The sequence below is a fragment of the Hydra viridissima genome, unplaced genomic scaffold (genome assembly GCF_058129835.1).
Source record: "Hydra viridissima isolate aposymbiotic clone 2 unplaced genomic scaffold, HvirCarnegie_v1 scaffold_4, whole genome shotgun sequence".
NCBI lineage: Eukaryota > Metazoa > Cnidaria > Hydrozoa > Anthoathecata > Hydridae > Hydra > Hydra viridissima.
Genome location: NW_028324303.1, coordinates 12,123,521 through 12,135,804, shown reverse-complemented (window position 1 = coordinate 12,135,804; position 12,284 = coordinate 12,123,521). Strand labels below are relative to the sequence as shown.

General features: G+C 28.3%; 1 protein-coding gene across 2 annotated transcripts; it reads right to left on the bottom strand.

The window, feature by feature from the left end:
• Nucleotides 1–204: 204 nt before the first annotated feature.
• On the bottom strand, nucleotides 205–9,325 carry LOC145182884 (centrosomal protein CCDC61-like). 2 transcript variants are annotated; one of them, XR_016451745.1, is made up of 13 exons: nucleotides 9,056–9,325; nucleotides 5,344–5,426; nucleotides 4,795–5,226; nucleotides 4,432–4,512; nucleotides 3,911–3,993; nucleotides 3,434–3,687; nucleotides 3,256–3,294; nucleotides 2,875–2,925; nucleotides 2,706–2,788; nucleotides 1,229–1,325; nucleotides 910–958; nucleotides 659–740; nucleotides 205–378 (listed from the first exon to the last, which is right to left on the bottom strand). XR_016451745.1 is itself a non-coding variant. In XM_090084971.1 (13 exons), exons 1-13 carry the CDS (start codon nucleotides 9,210–9,212, stop codon nucleotides 296–298), a joined length of 1,560 nt encoding a protein of 519 aa, XP_089941097.1. In that variant the 5' UTR covers nucleotides 9,213–9,325; the 3' UTR covers nucleotides 205–295. The 2 variants fall into 2 exon arrangements, 1 of the variants encoding a protein (XP_089941097.1); XM_090084971.1 differs by having other exon boundaries at nucleotides 3,270–3,294.
• Between the last annotated feature and the right edge of the window lie 2,959 nt (nucleotides 9,326–12,284).

Here is a 12,284-nt window from a genome sequence, read left to right as displayed (position 1 = left end):
TTGGCATTATTCACACCTAGATAGTGATTGTAGGTTACCATTAAAAGTTTGTTACTTTCTTATCACTAAAAAAATGTTGTTCCTTTGCCTTATTCACTAGCATAAACAAATGATTTTGGTTTTAGGTAACCAGCAAATAAGTCGAATGGTGGTAACCAGCAAATAAGTCGAATTTCTGGTTACCACCAGAGAAACGCTGACAAGTTTAAAATAAAACTGAAACTCTTTTCTCAAGTGTTAAATATTATTTACAAATTTATTTACAAGACTAATATATAAAACGTGGGATTAAATTTTAGTCCAAATTGTTTTCCATGAACTTTTGTAGCGCTGCCAAACGTGCATCAATATCAGCGATTCCGATAGAATTAGATTCTTCTAAAAAAACGTTATTTAGCTCACAAATTATTTGTTACTTCAGATATATCCATGTAAACATCTATAAGCATTTGTCATTATTAGCTTAGCTATCGCGCTCCATCCGACTACAGTCGCACACTCAATTTTTATACAAACATCTCTTTTATTGAGCATATAAAATCAAAGTTGGATGAAATGACAAAAATCATGGCTCAATTACGTTTTTAAGAGTTATAAAACACATTTCTGTTTAAATTGTGCTACTGCAGTTGAAAGACATTCTATTTGAAAACATTACCTTGATTATTCAAATACTTTTTTACCACAGGGCTTCTGCTAACAGATTTTCCCCGCAGCTGTTGAGGTTTTTCAATCTCATCCTAAGATTTCCAAAAAAGATGTAATTTTATAATAAATTAAAAGCAACTCAAAAAAGAGCTTTAAAAATTCATTTAATAAAAAATAATAATAGTAAAGAACGAAAAATTTTTTAAAATGCTGGAAGAAAAAATTATCAAACTAAAGTAAACAACAACGCTTTGTCCAAACCTCAGACAGATCCGAAATATAGGAGTTGCGGTTTCTTTTAGAATCGTATCTACAAAAAGAAACGTATCACCGATAGGTGGTAGAAAACAAAAATAAAAAAAAAGAAAGTGTTTTAAATATCGCTTTTACAGATTTTTGCACATGCATGATAAATGAGATCTTAATCAAAGAACAAGATACAGCATCATTTACTTTCACTTGCATTTGTATAAGAAAATCTCTTTAAACTTTCTTTGTTAAGTTCACTTTTTTTATTAAGTGATGAATAATGATACAAAACTAATATAAAGTCGCTTAAAACTGGTTAAGAGTTGCTTACTTTTTTGCTGAGCTACGACTACGATTTACACTGCCATCATCACTCTCAATTGAAGGTTGTTTCTGGTGGTGTCTTTGAACATAATTTTTAACTTGGTCTATAAAATATTATTAACAAAAATGTACTAAAAACCTTAGTTCTTGGAAATAAAGGGTTGCAACTAAAAAATGGGACAAAGTTTGAAAGCTCATTGCTCTTAATTTTTAAACTAAAACTAAAATTAAAAGAATTTTTTTAAGGCCTCATTATAGTTTATTTTAAAACATGTATATAGTTTTGATGACTTCTCTTTGCCTTACAGTATCAAGGCTTGACTTGACTGATGAAAAAAACCGTCGTATTAGGTTCATATCTAATTTATTAAGACAATACTGCATCCTTTAGTAGAATTGTTTCACATATTTTGCTCACCAATTATTCTTGGATACTTGCTGTTTTAATGTAGCTCAAAAGATTTCTGTTGGGCGACATTCTGGTACAATTACAGATTATCATTTTGACGAACGAAATTTACATTATTTTCGTTCAAGTAGTTAATCATTCTTTTAACATAATGAGCTCTTGCTTGATCTGGCCAAAATATATAATTATTTGCATGATATTATCTTATAAGTAGCATCACTCTTTTTTGTATGCATTCTTTTAAGGAGTTGTGCTGATTCAATGAAATTCCCTTATTCAAAATAAAAGGTTTTGAAAATCCCTGTTCTAACAAGCATAACCAAAGCATTATATGATTTTCAAACTTCTTTTTTCTTTTGCATTTTACATCACCTGGTGCTAGTCTAATATTGCTTACATAGAATTTGCTACTTTCATTATAAATACGATTGTTTAATTTAAAAATAGATTCATCATTGATAATCCAGGTTAAGTTTTTGAAATTTCGATAAAATCTTTCACATATCTTCCTCGCTTTAGCTTTTTATTTCTCTGATCGGGTTGAAATTACAATTTTTTGTCTTTTTCTTATACAAATGAACTTCTTAAATGTCTTGCATCACTAAAAATTCGCTTGAATGATCTGGCTGCTTGTGAAAGTTTATCCGATTAATCAAACAAGTTTTAATTTTTGCTTCCCTTTGCTATCCATTATTTTTCATTTTCCTTCACTTCCGATCCTTCTTTTGATTCTTATCTATTCTCTGCACAATGAATTATTCTATAAATGATGTTTTTTGACAACTTTTCTGCTTTAAAACGCAAAAAATGTGAAGTTTTTCTTCTTGACAGATTCTCTAAATAAAATTTGTACAAGTAGCTCTCAAAAAGCATACAAGTAGCATATCTTGTAAACTTTAATGAATTTTAAATCTTTTTTTATTAAATTATCTAGATTAAATGTGCTTTATAACACAATGCCACATGAGTGGCCACGTGGTCAGGATACTTAGAGACCCTTTAAAATTTGTCTCATTTTTTAGTTGTAATCCTTTAAACCAAGAAGCAGTCAAAAAGTAGAACATAAGCGTACTACCATTTATTCTACCAGCAGGTGGCTTAGATACACTTGTATATGTAGTTCGGTTTTTTGAGTTAGATGAAGGTGTTCTACGACGACTATGAGGAAAGATTTATTAAAATAAATAATGTTAAAAAAGTGTGGCAATAAAATATTTTCCATTAAAAGATGTAGCTAAACAAACCTGAGATTTATTTCCAATTGACGTCTCTTCTTTTCTTTTCCTTTTACATAGCTATTATTAGGTTAAAGCAAATTTATTCAATGTGACATTTGAGCGCACTTCCTATTTTTTACTAATTTACATTAAAGTTGTCAACCACCTACCATAAACCTGTGAAAATGCCTGATGGTTTTATTGAGAATATCTTTTCAGGTTGGGCGACATTCTCCATAGATTTATGAACAGCATGAGTGCAAATTATACTTTAACATCATGTAAAAAATGTTTTTCTACTGCTACTCAATAGAAATATTTTAATCGAAAATGACAAAAAAAATTAACTACTCTATTGCTCAAAAGTTTATTAGAATAACCTTATCAACCTGTATACTAAAAACTTACTTGAAAAAAGATACGCTGAAGGATCAAACTTGATGAAATCTAAAATTTGAGGGAAAAGGAGAATTAAGATTCAAACAGTTAAAGAAGATAGCTTACAGAAGCTTATAAGAGCTTGTAAAAAAGAATTTTCAAAAACAAATTTAAATGTAATTTCTTTAAATTTAATTACTAAAATTACTTGGTGAAGGAGTTCTGCGTCCTGCAGAGCATCTTTCTGTAGATGAAGTTCTACTTCTAACTTGACCAAAAGCTTTATCTTTGGTGATAGATTCTTGAGAACTTCTTCTTATGTTTGAACTTCCAAAAGATCCTTTCCTGCCTCTCTCTAGAGAAGTCTCTCTATTATATTTATTACTAGAGTAGGGTGCTTTACAATTATTATTACGTAGTTTAGTAGAGGAAACACAAGCAACAACTGGAGACAAACGTGAACTATTGAAAGTAAAGGGTAACAACAAATTTTTACTTTTATGAGTTTAATACATTATTTACAATTTTATCAGAATATGAAATAAAAAGATACAAAAACAATAAACATTTTGTAACATTTTCTTGCGCAGTTCAAAAACATTTTTGTAACATTTTCTTGTGGAGTTCAATATTGAGATAAAATAGTAATTTTGTAATTTAAAATCAAGTAACAAAAATATCTTACTTTCGCTTTAGAGCAGCTAACTCCTCAGTTAAATTCTTACAACGAATACGAAAGTTGCGTTCTGTAGCTTTTAATTCTTCAAACTAACAAATAAAATAACAAGTGTGCAATATTTATTCAGATAAATTTTTCATTGCTTTTTTTTTTCAATCCTCCTTTAACTGCTACACAGAGATATTCTGACTTTTCACAAGCAAATATAGAATGAACCCATAAGTATACTTCTTAACCTGGTTTAGAAATCAAGCCTAACAAGGTAAAATAGCATAAAAAAATTTAACTTTCCAAAAGTTAAAACCTAAATAGACAGAAAGGTGTCATAATGTCATTGGATCAAGCATATTAAAAAAATTCTCATTTGGATAGTTAGAAATGTAGATAATCAGTAAGATAATAAATAGATTTTAACTTTATGTTAACTTCTTATGGTTTATTGGAATAAAAAAAACTGAACAACTTTACAATATCTTTTGAAGTTACCAAGTACAGAGGAAAAAATATAGTTTCCTAAAGAAACTGACCTCTTCTAACAGTTGATCGTAATCCTTCTTTTTTTTGATCATCATTCGTGAATGTTTGTTTCGTTCTGTTAACAAGTCATTCTTAAAAAAATAAAGCACTGATTAACATGAAAAATAGAGCTGCAATTGAATTGGTATTCTATAATTTTATACTATCAAGGTATTAGACAGGAACAAAAACTTTTGTTGTTTGTCCAGAGTTGCAAAAATTCCTAATGAGGAGTTTATGGGACAAGATTTAAATGAGAAGATGGAAATAATCATTTGATGGAGTAAGATAAAACAAATCATCTCTCTGTAGCTTTTTTTTTTAAAATTTATATGATGCACAAAAATAGTTCTCATAACTTTTTCTTTTTTTACCTCAAGATTATGAATAACTTTTTTCAGCACTTTCATGTCTTTTAAAACACTTTCTACATCAACTTCCTTCAACTGCTGATAACAACTTTTTAATTCCTGTTTCAAATTTTCATTTTCAATTAATAATAGTTCATAGTTGTTCTTGGAGAAGTTAGAACTGATGTAATCAGAATCTGTTCTAAGATCTACTTTATGCTTTAGATCTTCTGTTTGCTTTTTTATCAGGAGTGGATCACTCTTTCCTAGATAGGCTAATGGAAGAGGATAGTGAATCTGGTCAAACTCAGCAGTGTATGTCATAATTAAATATCGTTTGTATTTATTTTCACTAGATTTGCTCTTTCTCTGCTTACTTTGGTTACCAATTTTTTGCTCACGAAGAGCATTTAAATCATCAAAGGTCAAAAGATCAAGGGACACAGCATCAGTATTCTAAAATAAAAAATAACTCTACCCCTTTTTAATTTACATAAATAAGTTACACCCTGAAATTAGGGGTTACTTATTGATTAACAAATGAACAAGAAATAAATGTGTGAAAAATATCACCTGAGTAAGTGCAGATTCTAGCATATTACAAAAGATACCAAATTGCTTAAAATTCCCAGTTTTGTGAGTTAGCTCTTCAATATCTAAAACAATAAAGATTTACAATGTTTATATATTAACTGATAATCATTTACATTAGTAAATTGTGATTTTAAACCAAATATACTGATTGAAACTTTGCCGATTTAGAATTTTTGCACCAGAGGAGAAAAAGGAACAAATTTAGCCTTTAATAATTTAATTAGAAGAAATGAATTGTTTTTACAACTTTATTTGAAAATATTTATTTTAAGATACTGCTTTTCAAAGCTAAAATGCAGGCATTCAAAAATCTGGGGAAAAGGTTTAAGAGTCATTATTCTGTCTACTCAAAAAAACTGTATTCATTCTCAAAGTATAAGAAAATAATTTAAGCTTTATCTATCTAACACTTGATCAAGGTATGCCTTTACAAAAAATCTATTTTGGTTTGTATTTATTGATAACCTCTTGCATTTCTTTTCAAACAATTTTTCCTATAAATCACTATTTTTTAGAAATTCAAATCAAGAGTATAGTAGGTATAATCAGATATAGTAGTTATTGAAACCTCATTTGTAACATTATTGTAACATCAGAATTTAGCACCTAACACCTATCTTTTTTTTTCCAAAAAAAAAAGTTTAGCAGGTCAAAGCAGATCCCTGAATCTCACTTATAAATCCATAATAACTGCATGCAAAACAGTTCATTTTTTAATGTTGAGATCATTTTCTTTCAATTTGTTTTAGTGGAAATAATGTTTAAGTGATAGTATTATTATCAGTTGTTTTACATCTTATCAAGTTTTATCTTAAAGCTATAAATTGACAATATCTCCTCCCAGGAAACTTTCCTTTTCACTTATCTTTCTGCTAACTAAGCTCAACTGCGGTCAATTTCCTCTTTTGAACTCCTTAACCTAAAACTGATTCTTTTTATATTGTCTTTACATTTACCAGAAAGCTGGTAAATTCTCTTGTGATAAAATTATTTTGTGATGAATAACTGGTAGCAACAAATTCCCACTCAGCATTTAAATCCTTTTAATGACAATTATAACTTTAAACCTCATTTTGCTGAAAACCACTAACTGTTTAGGTTCAAACTTTAAACTCAACATAATGGTTGATTTCAGCAAAATCTCCTGATGAGATTGCCAATTATTGAGTAGAAATACAGTAGCGTGCAAAAGTTTAGAAACACCTACTTTTTTTCAGTTTTTAATGCATAACTTTTCATACTATCTCAAATAACCTGAACTTTTTACAGAATGTGCTCTATATTATAACAATTCAAAATCCATTCACAAAATTTTTAAAACTCACCAGTCAGTTAATTTTTATTGTTTTTTTGAAAAGGCTTCTGTGCAAAAGTTTAGAAACAGTATAATCTGCAATTACATCAGGTTTTTGTAAACAAAAGCAAATTTTTTCTGAAATTTATTATTTGAATTAACTTGAGATATTTCAAAAGCAATGAAGTATAACTAATTGAGAAATTATTTGTGAAGTTTTATAATTCAATTACGTAGTGATATTTTAAAAGCATGGGAAAGGCTAAGGAAGTTTCAGATGAAATAGAGAAATTAATTATAAAAGCTGTGGGGAAAAAAATGACTTAAAAAAAGATTTCTGAACTTTAAAATATTTCTAAACCAGGAATATGTCATATTATGAAGAGGTTTCATCAGCGCAAAACTATTGAAAGCAAGCCTCGCTCTGGAAGACCTAAAGTTACAACTGAAAAGGCTGATAGATTATTAGTAAGGTTTTGCAAGAATAATACTCTTATAACTGCTGTCAAACTTAATTCAATTATGCATCAGTTTCATGGCACAAACTGTAGCGTTGATACAATTAAGTTAAGAAACCTCTTATATCTGCAAGAAATTTAAGAACAGGAATAAAATTTGCGAGAGATTATTTCAGTTGGACAGTTAATGATTGGTCAAAAGTCCTTTTCTCCAATGAATCAAAGTTTATGCTATTCAGTAGTGATGGAATTAGATATGTCAGACGTCCAATAGGAGACAGATTCAATCCAAAATATCAGTAACCTACTGTTAAACATGGAGGAGGAAATATTATGGTTTGGGGGTGTTTTAGTCGTGACAACCTAGGTCCCATTCATTGCATAGAAGGTATTATGGACCAGAGAGTTTATTTAGACATAATGAAGAACATTATGCTGCCCCATGCAAAGGACAAAATGAATTGCAATTGGATCTTTCAACAAGATAATGACCTAAAGCATTGTGCCAGATCTGCTAAGGAATATTTTCAATCAAAAAAAGTCAACGTTCTTGAATGGCCTTCACAGAGCCCAGATCTCAATCCCATTGAGCATATTTGGAAGTACATTGACAAGCAATTAGTTGGTAGAAAACCAACCAACAAAGACAATTTATTTGTTTTGATTAAAGAATGTTGGTATAATATTTCTCAGGATGTTCTCATTAATTTAGTTAATTCAATGCCTCATCGCTGTGATGCTGTTTTAAAGGCAAATGGATATGCCACCAAATACTAACTTTTTTATTGAAACTATTTTAATAAAAAATTGTAAATTTTCAAAGTTTTAGTAAATATTTCAGCTTTATAGAAATAAATAATAATCCAAATTCAGCTGTTTCTAAACTTTTGCACAGAAGCCTTTTCAAAAAAACAATAAAAATTAATTGACCAGTGAGTTTTAAAAATTTTGTAAATGGATTTTGAATTGTTATTATATAGAGCACATTCTGTAAAAATTTCAGGTTATTTTAGAAAGTTTGTGAAAAGTTATGCGTTAAAAACTGAAAAAAAGTAGGTGTTCCTAAACTTTTTCACGCTACTGTCGCCTTTTTTGAACATGCTGGTTTTTATTAATGCTTAAAAAGCAAATTTTTCCTGCCATCATTCTTAAAAACTTTTAACTTTGAAAAATTCTGATTGCTAATTCTTGTTAAAGTTTTCTTGTAGCTCTAACAATAAACTAGCTACTTTTTTATATGCCTATCATTCTAGTCCTAGTGTTAATTTTTGGATTGTATAGTGGTAGGAATCTGCATTTAAATGTTTCTCCTTAATTTCATACATTAACATGCTTAAACTATGATCTTTGCTCATCTTAATTGGTAACTTCTTTAGCTAAACAATTTTCCTTTTCCTAAAAGGTTCAGAAATACTATTTGTGACACATTCCTAATCATTATTTGCTCAAGCTTTTCAAACTTTTCTTTTTTCTTAATTTATTGTTCCCAGTGCTCCTGTGATTTCATTTTTTTACTTATTTCTATTTCATTCTTGTTACATTCACTTCACAGTATCTACCCTGAAGTGACATAACCATGTTTTTTTTGTAACATGATCAAATGATAAATCAAGTAAAAATTTTAATTCGCCTAGAAATCTTACTTTTGATTATCTTTAATCTACTGAAAATACTTCAAATTTAAAACCTCGTATGAATGCATAAAGATTTAAACTAGATAAAAATGCCCGTGGGAACTAAAAAACAAAAAAAACTCAAAATTGTTTTTTTCATTTGACCTAGAGTCAAAGCTTCTTCTAGATTGAAAAAAAAAAATACGTATATTTTTATCATATCTTATATGTTATTTCTGTTCAAACCAAGCTACAGCTATATACATTACTAAAAATATACATAAGTTAGAAACTATTAATAAATGAAGATATGTTTATATACTTACAGCTAGTATCATACTTTCCAATCCATCGATCAAATGATATACAATCATCAATTTGAACAATCAAATGTACATTGTTATCTATGTTAATTTCCACTTTATATTCTCTACCTCGAAATTCTAACAATCTACAAGCACCAGAGCCCTTGTCTGATGACATTTTGCTTAAATGATATAAATGGAAATTATGTTTACATACTTTTTAAATATATAAGTTGAAAGTGTTTGACCAGTTAAATTAGGAAACTCAAATTCTACCAAAACAAAAATCAAGGAGACTTGTTAAAATACAAGATACCTTAACAAAATTAATAAAAAAAACATAACTTTGTTGAATAGGGGGATAATTATTGATATGCAAAAATTATTTAGTTATTTCAGTCTACAAGCAAGTGAACTTAAATATTTTTAATAATTTATTTTTAACATAAAAATGTTTGTATTAAATAAGAAAGGTTACTTATTTGATTTGGCATAGTTTAATTTAATGTTTGTATTAAATAAGAAAACTTACTTATTTGAACTGGCAACGCTTAAATCTCTCATTTAAAAGTTTTAAAAGTTGCATTTGATAGATCTGTCAATTTTTTCTAACACTTATGTTAGAAAAACTAGACAGAGTTATCATATTTTTTCTTCTTTTTTTTTTAACATAACTTTATGTTTTACTTTCTAAGCATTTTTAGCAAAAAAATATTAGCAGCATATTTAAAAACACATTTAAATGTAATTTTGAAAACAACTATACTTCTTTTTTAATTGAATTGTTATTGATACCTCATTTCAAATGTACGTAAAATTGCAAACAAAAAACTTTTAAAAGTATAAAGTTTAATGATGACATGTTTAAAATAAAAAGGTACATTTGTAAAAACAATTATTTAAAATATATCTAACATAATAACTATTTCATTTAAGTCTAAAATAACTAGGTACTGAAGCCAAAAGAATTTCTTCATCTTGAGAGTTGAAAATTTTAAAATATAAAGCTTTGATTAAAAAGAAAATATTAAACAGCTTCGAACGTATAAGAAACAACTAATTGAAAAAACTTGTTTCATATAGTCCGTAAGAGAAATGAACATTGGTGGTATGTATTATGGCATCTTTGAATAAAAATGTGGAAAATCAATTGTGATTATCTGTTTAAAAGTTTTATGAAATTTCTAATTTTAACAAAAAATGGTGCTATATTTTTCATAATAGCTATAACTACTATTATTTTCATTAGCCAGTGAAATAAATATGATTTTTTAAGTGATAATTATAAAAAAATTGTCATTTCATAGCTTTTTTTTGTTTGATTCTGTTAAGGTATTATTTGTTTAAAATATTTAAAGCTATTTTATTACTGCACTTAAAGAGGACCGCGTCAAAATTAAGGACATTTTTGGACGAAAACTCGTTTGAACGGATGGCCTTGTATACTGATACTCTTTTTGGACGGATACTTGTTTGGGATTTTTCTTGCTATAAAAACAATAAAATTTGTTTTTTTATATAGACCTTCATTTTGACCAAAAATTTGAGTTTGAAATGATGCTGAAAATTGCAATCTGAATCCGTTAACAATTTTTAGCATTTCACTAAAATGAAAGTACTTTGTATTTACGAGAAAATAAACGGAATATTTTTGTCATTGATGTTCACAATAAACTATTCATTTATATATGCTCAAATAGGAGTTGAATAAATTTGATATTTAAAATTTGGAATTCAATCAATCTTGCATTACTAATACGCTATTAAAATTTGTTAAACAAAATGGAAGCGCCAAATTTATACTTTTTTCGGAAATATAAATTGCATAAATGAAAACTTTGATGAAAGTGACTTTAAACTATAACTTCTTTGACATCTATAATTAAAATGCTAAAGCTTAATTTTTGTGTGCGGGTTTTAAGGCAAAAAAAATGGTCATTATTTTTTCATAGAAAAAATAAATATAATTTGAACCTTTAAAGCTAAAATTTAGGTCCTGTAGAAAGAATATAAGCCTAAGGATGTAGTACTTCTAAGCCATACGCTTAATTCTGATTCAGATATGACTTGCTTTGTTATTACTCTTTACCCACAATAAAAACATAAGTTGTGTCTGGATTGTTGTTTGACAAAGCAAAACAACATAAAACTAAGGGCGTTTTATTAAAAGAAAAATAGCCCCACACTATTACTGAACCTCCATCATGTTTGACAGTAGGCTGTATACACTGTGGATGAAATTTTTCAGTAACCGTTCGTCGCACATAGATCCGTTGCTTTGTTCTAAAAATAAGAAATTTGGATTTGTCCGTCCACAATACATTTCGCCAGTCTATATCTGTCCATTTTAAATGTGCAGTATATTACAACTAAACACTTTATAACTAAGCAAGACTTTATACATAAGCAATTTTCTCGCAGATATTGTTGGATTCGATAAATCAACTGGGCATTCTGTGTACAAAAAAATAACAGTGTAAAGTAAGAACCGTTGAGGAATATTTATTTCTCTCCCCTTGTTAAAACGACCGTTGAAAGATTCTGGTGAAGTTCTTAGGACTAATAAAAATCTTAGCCCGAGAAAAACTTAAAAATTTTCAATTTTGTAATTTTTAACACCCAAAAGTGATCTTTCCCTAGACTTTTTCCTCATTATCGCCAACCTCCTCCATAAGCGCCTATGACAATATTTATCAAGTATTATTCTTGGATATATTTAAAAATGGTATATAAAAGATTTTTTTTTTCCTGGTAAATTATCAAAATTACGGGCTGTGTATTGGAATTTCAAGTTTGATTACTGCCCAAAAAGTGTTTATTTCATTAAAACTTCTCAAAATATTATTGTTGCATTTGATGTATTTTAATGTTCTTATTTCAAAAATCAGATTAGTTTTTGTGTGGCAGCTTTTTTTGTGAGATTTTTCAAACTACTCGCGTTTAGAGTGACGACACATATTAAATCAGTTTCAACTAATAAATTAATCAATTTTTTTAGAATTAAAACCATGGCTGCAAAGAGAACGTTGTTTATACGACCCAGGAAGTTTTTTTAGCTTTTGTGTCGAATATACCATAATAATATTATCTTAAATGGATTACAGACTTCGTTGATAGACTAAGTTGAATCTGCGTACTTTAACTACTTTGAAGTAAATATTTGCAATCTACAGAAGCCATGGGTACCAAATACTGTATTTTAAAATTGTGCTATTTGTTTGTAACAATGGAAAAGATCTGCTTTTAAGTT

Bases quoted from the DNA above. Each gene is read 5' to 3' on its own strand.
- LOC145182884 (XM_090084971.1), bottom strand. From the start codon at position 9,212: ATGTCATCAGACAAGGGCTCTGGTGCTTGTAGATTGTTAGAATTTCGA. The intron at 5,227-5,343 runs GTGATATTTTTC...TTTTTATTTTAG, and splicing joins TAGAATCTGCACTTACTCAG to AATACTGATGCTGTGTCCCT. The intron at 959-1,228 runs GTAAGCAACTCT...TTCTTTTTGTAG, and splicing joins AGTCGTAGCTCAGCAAAAAA to ATACGATTCTAAAAGAAACC.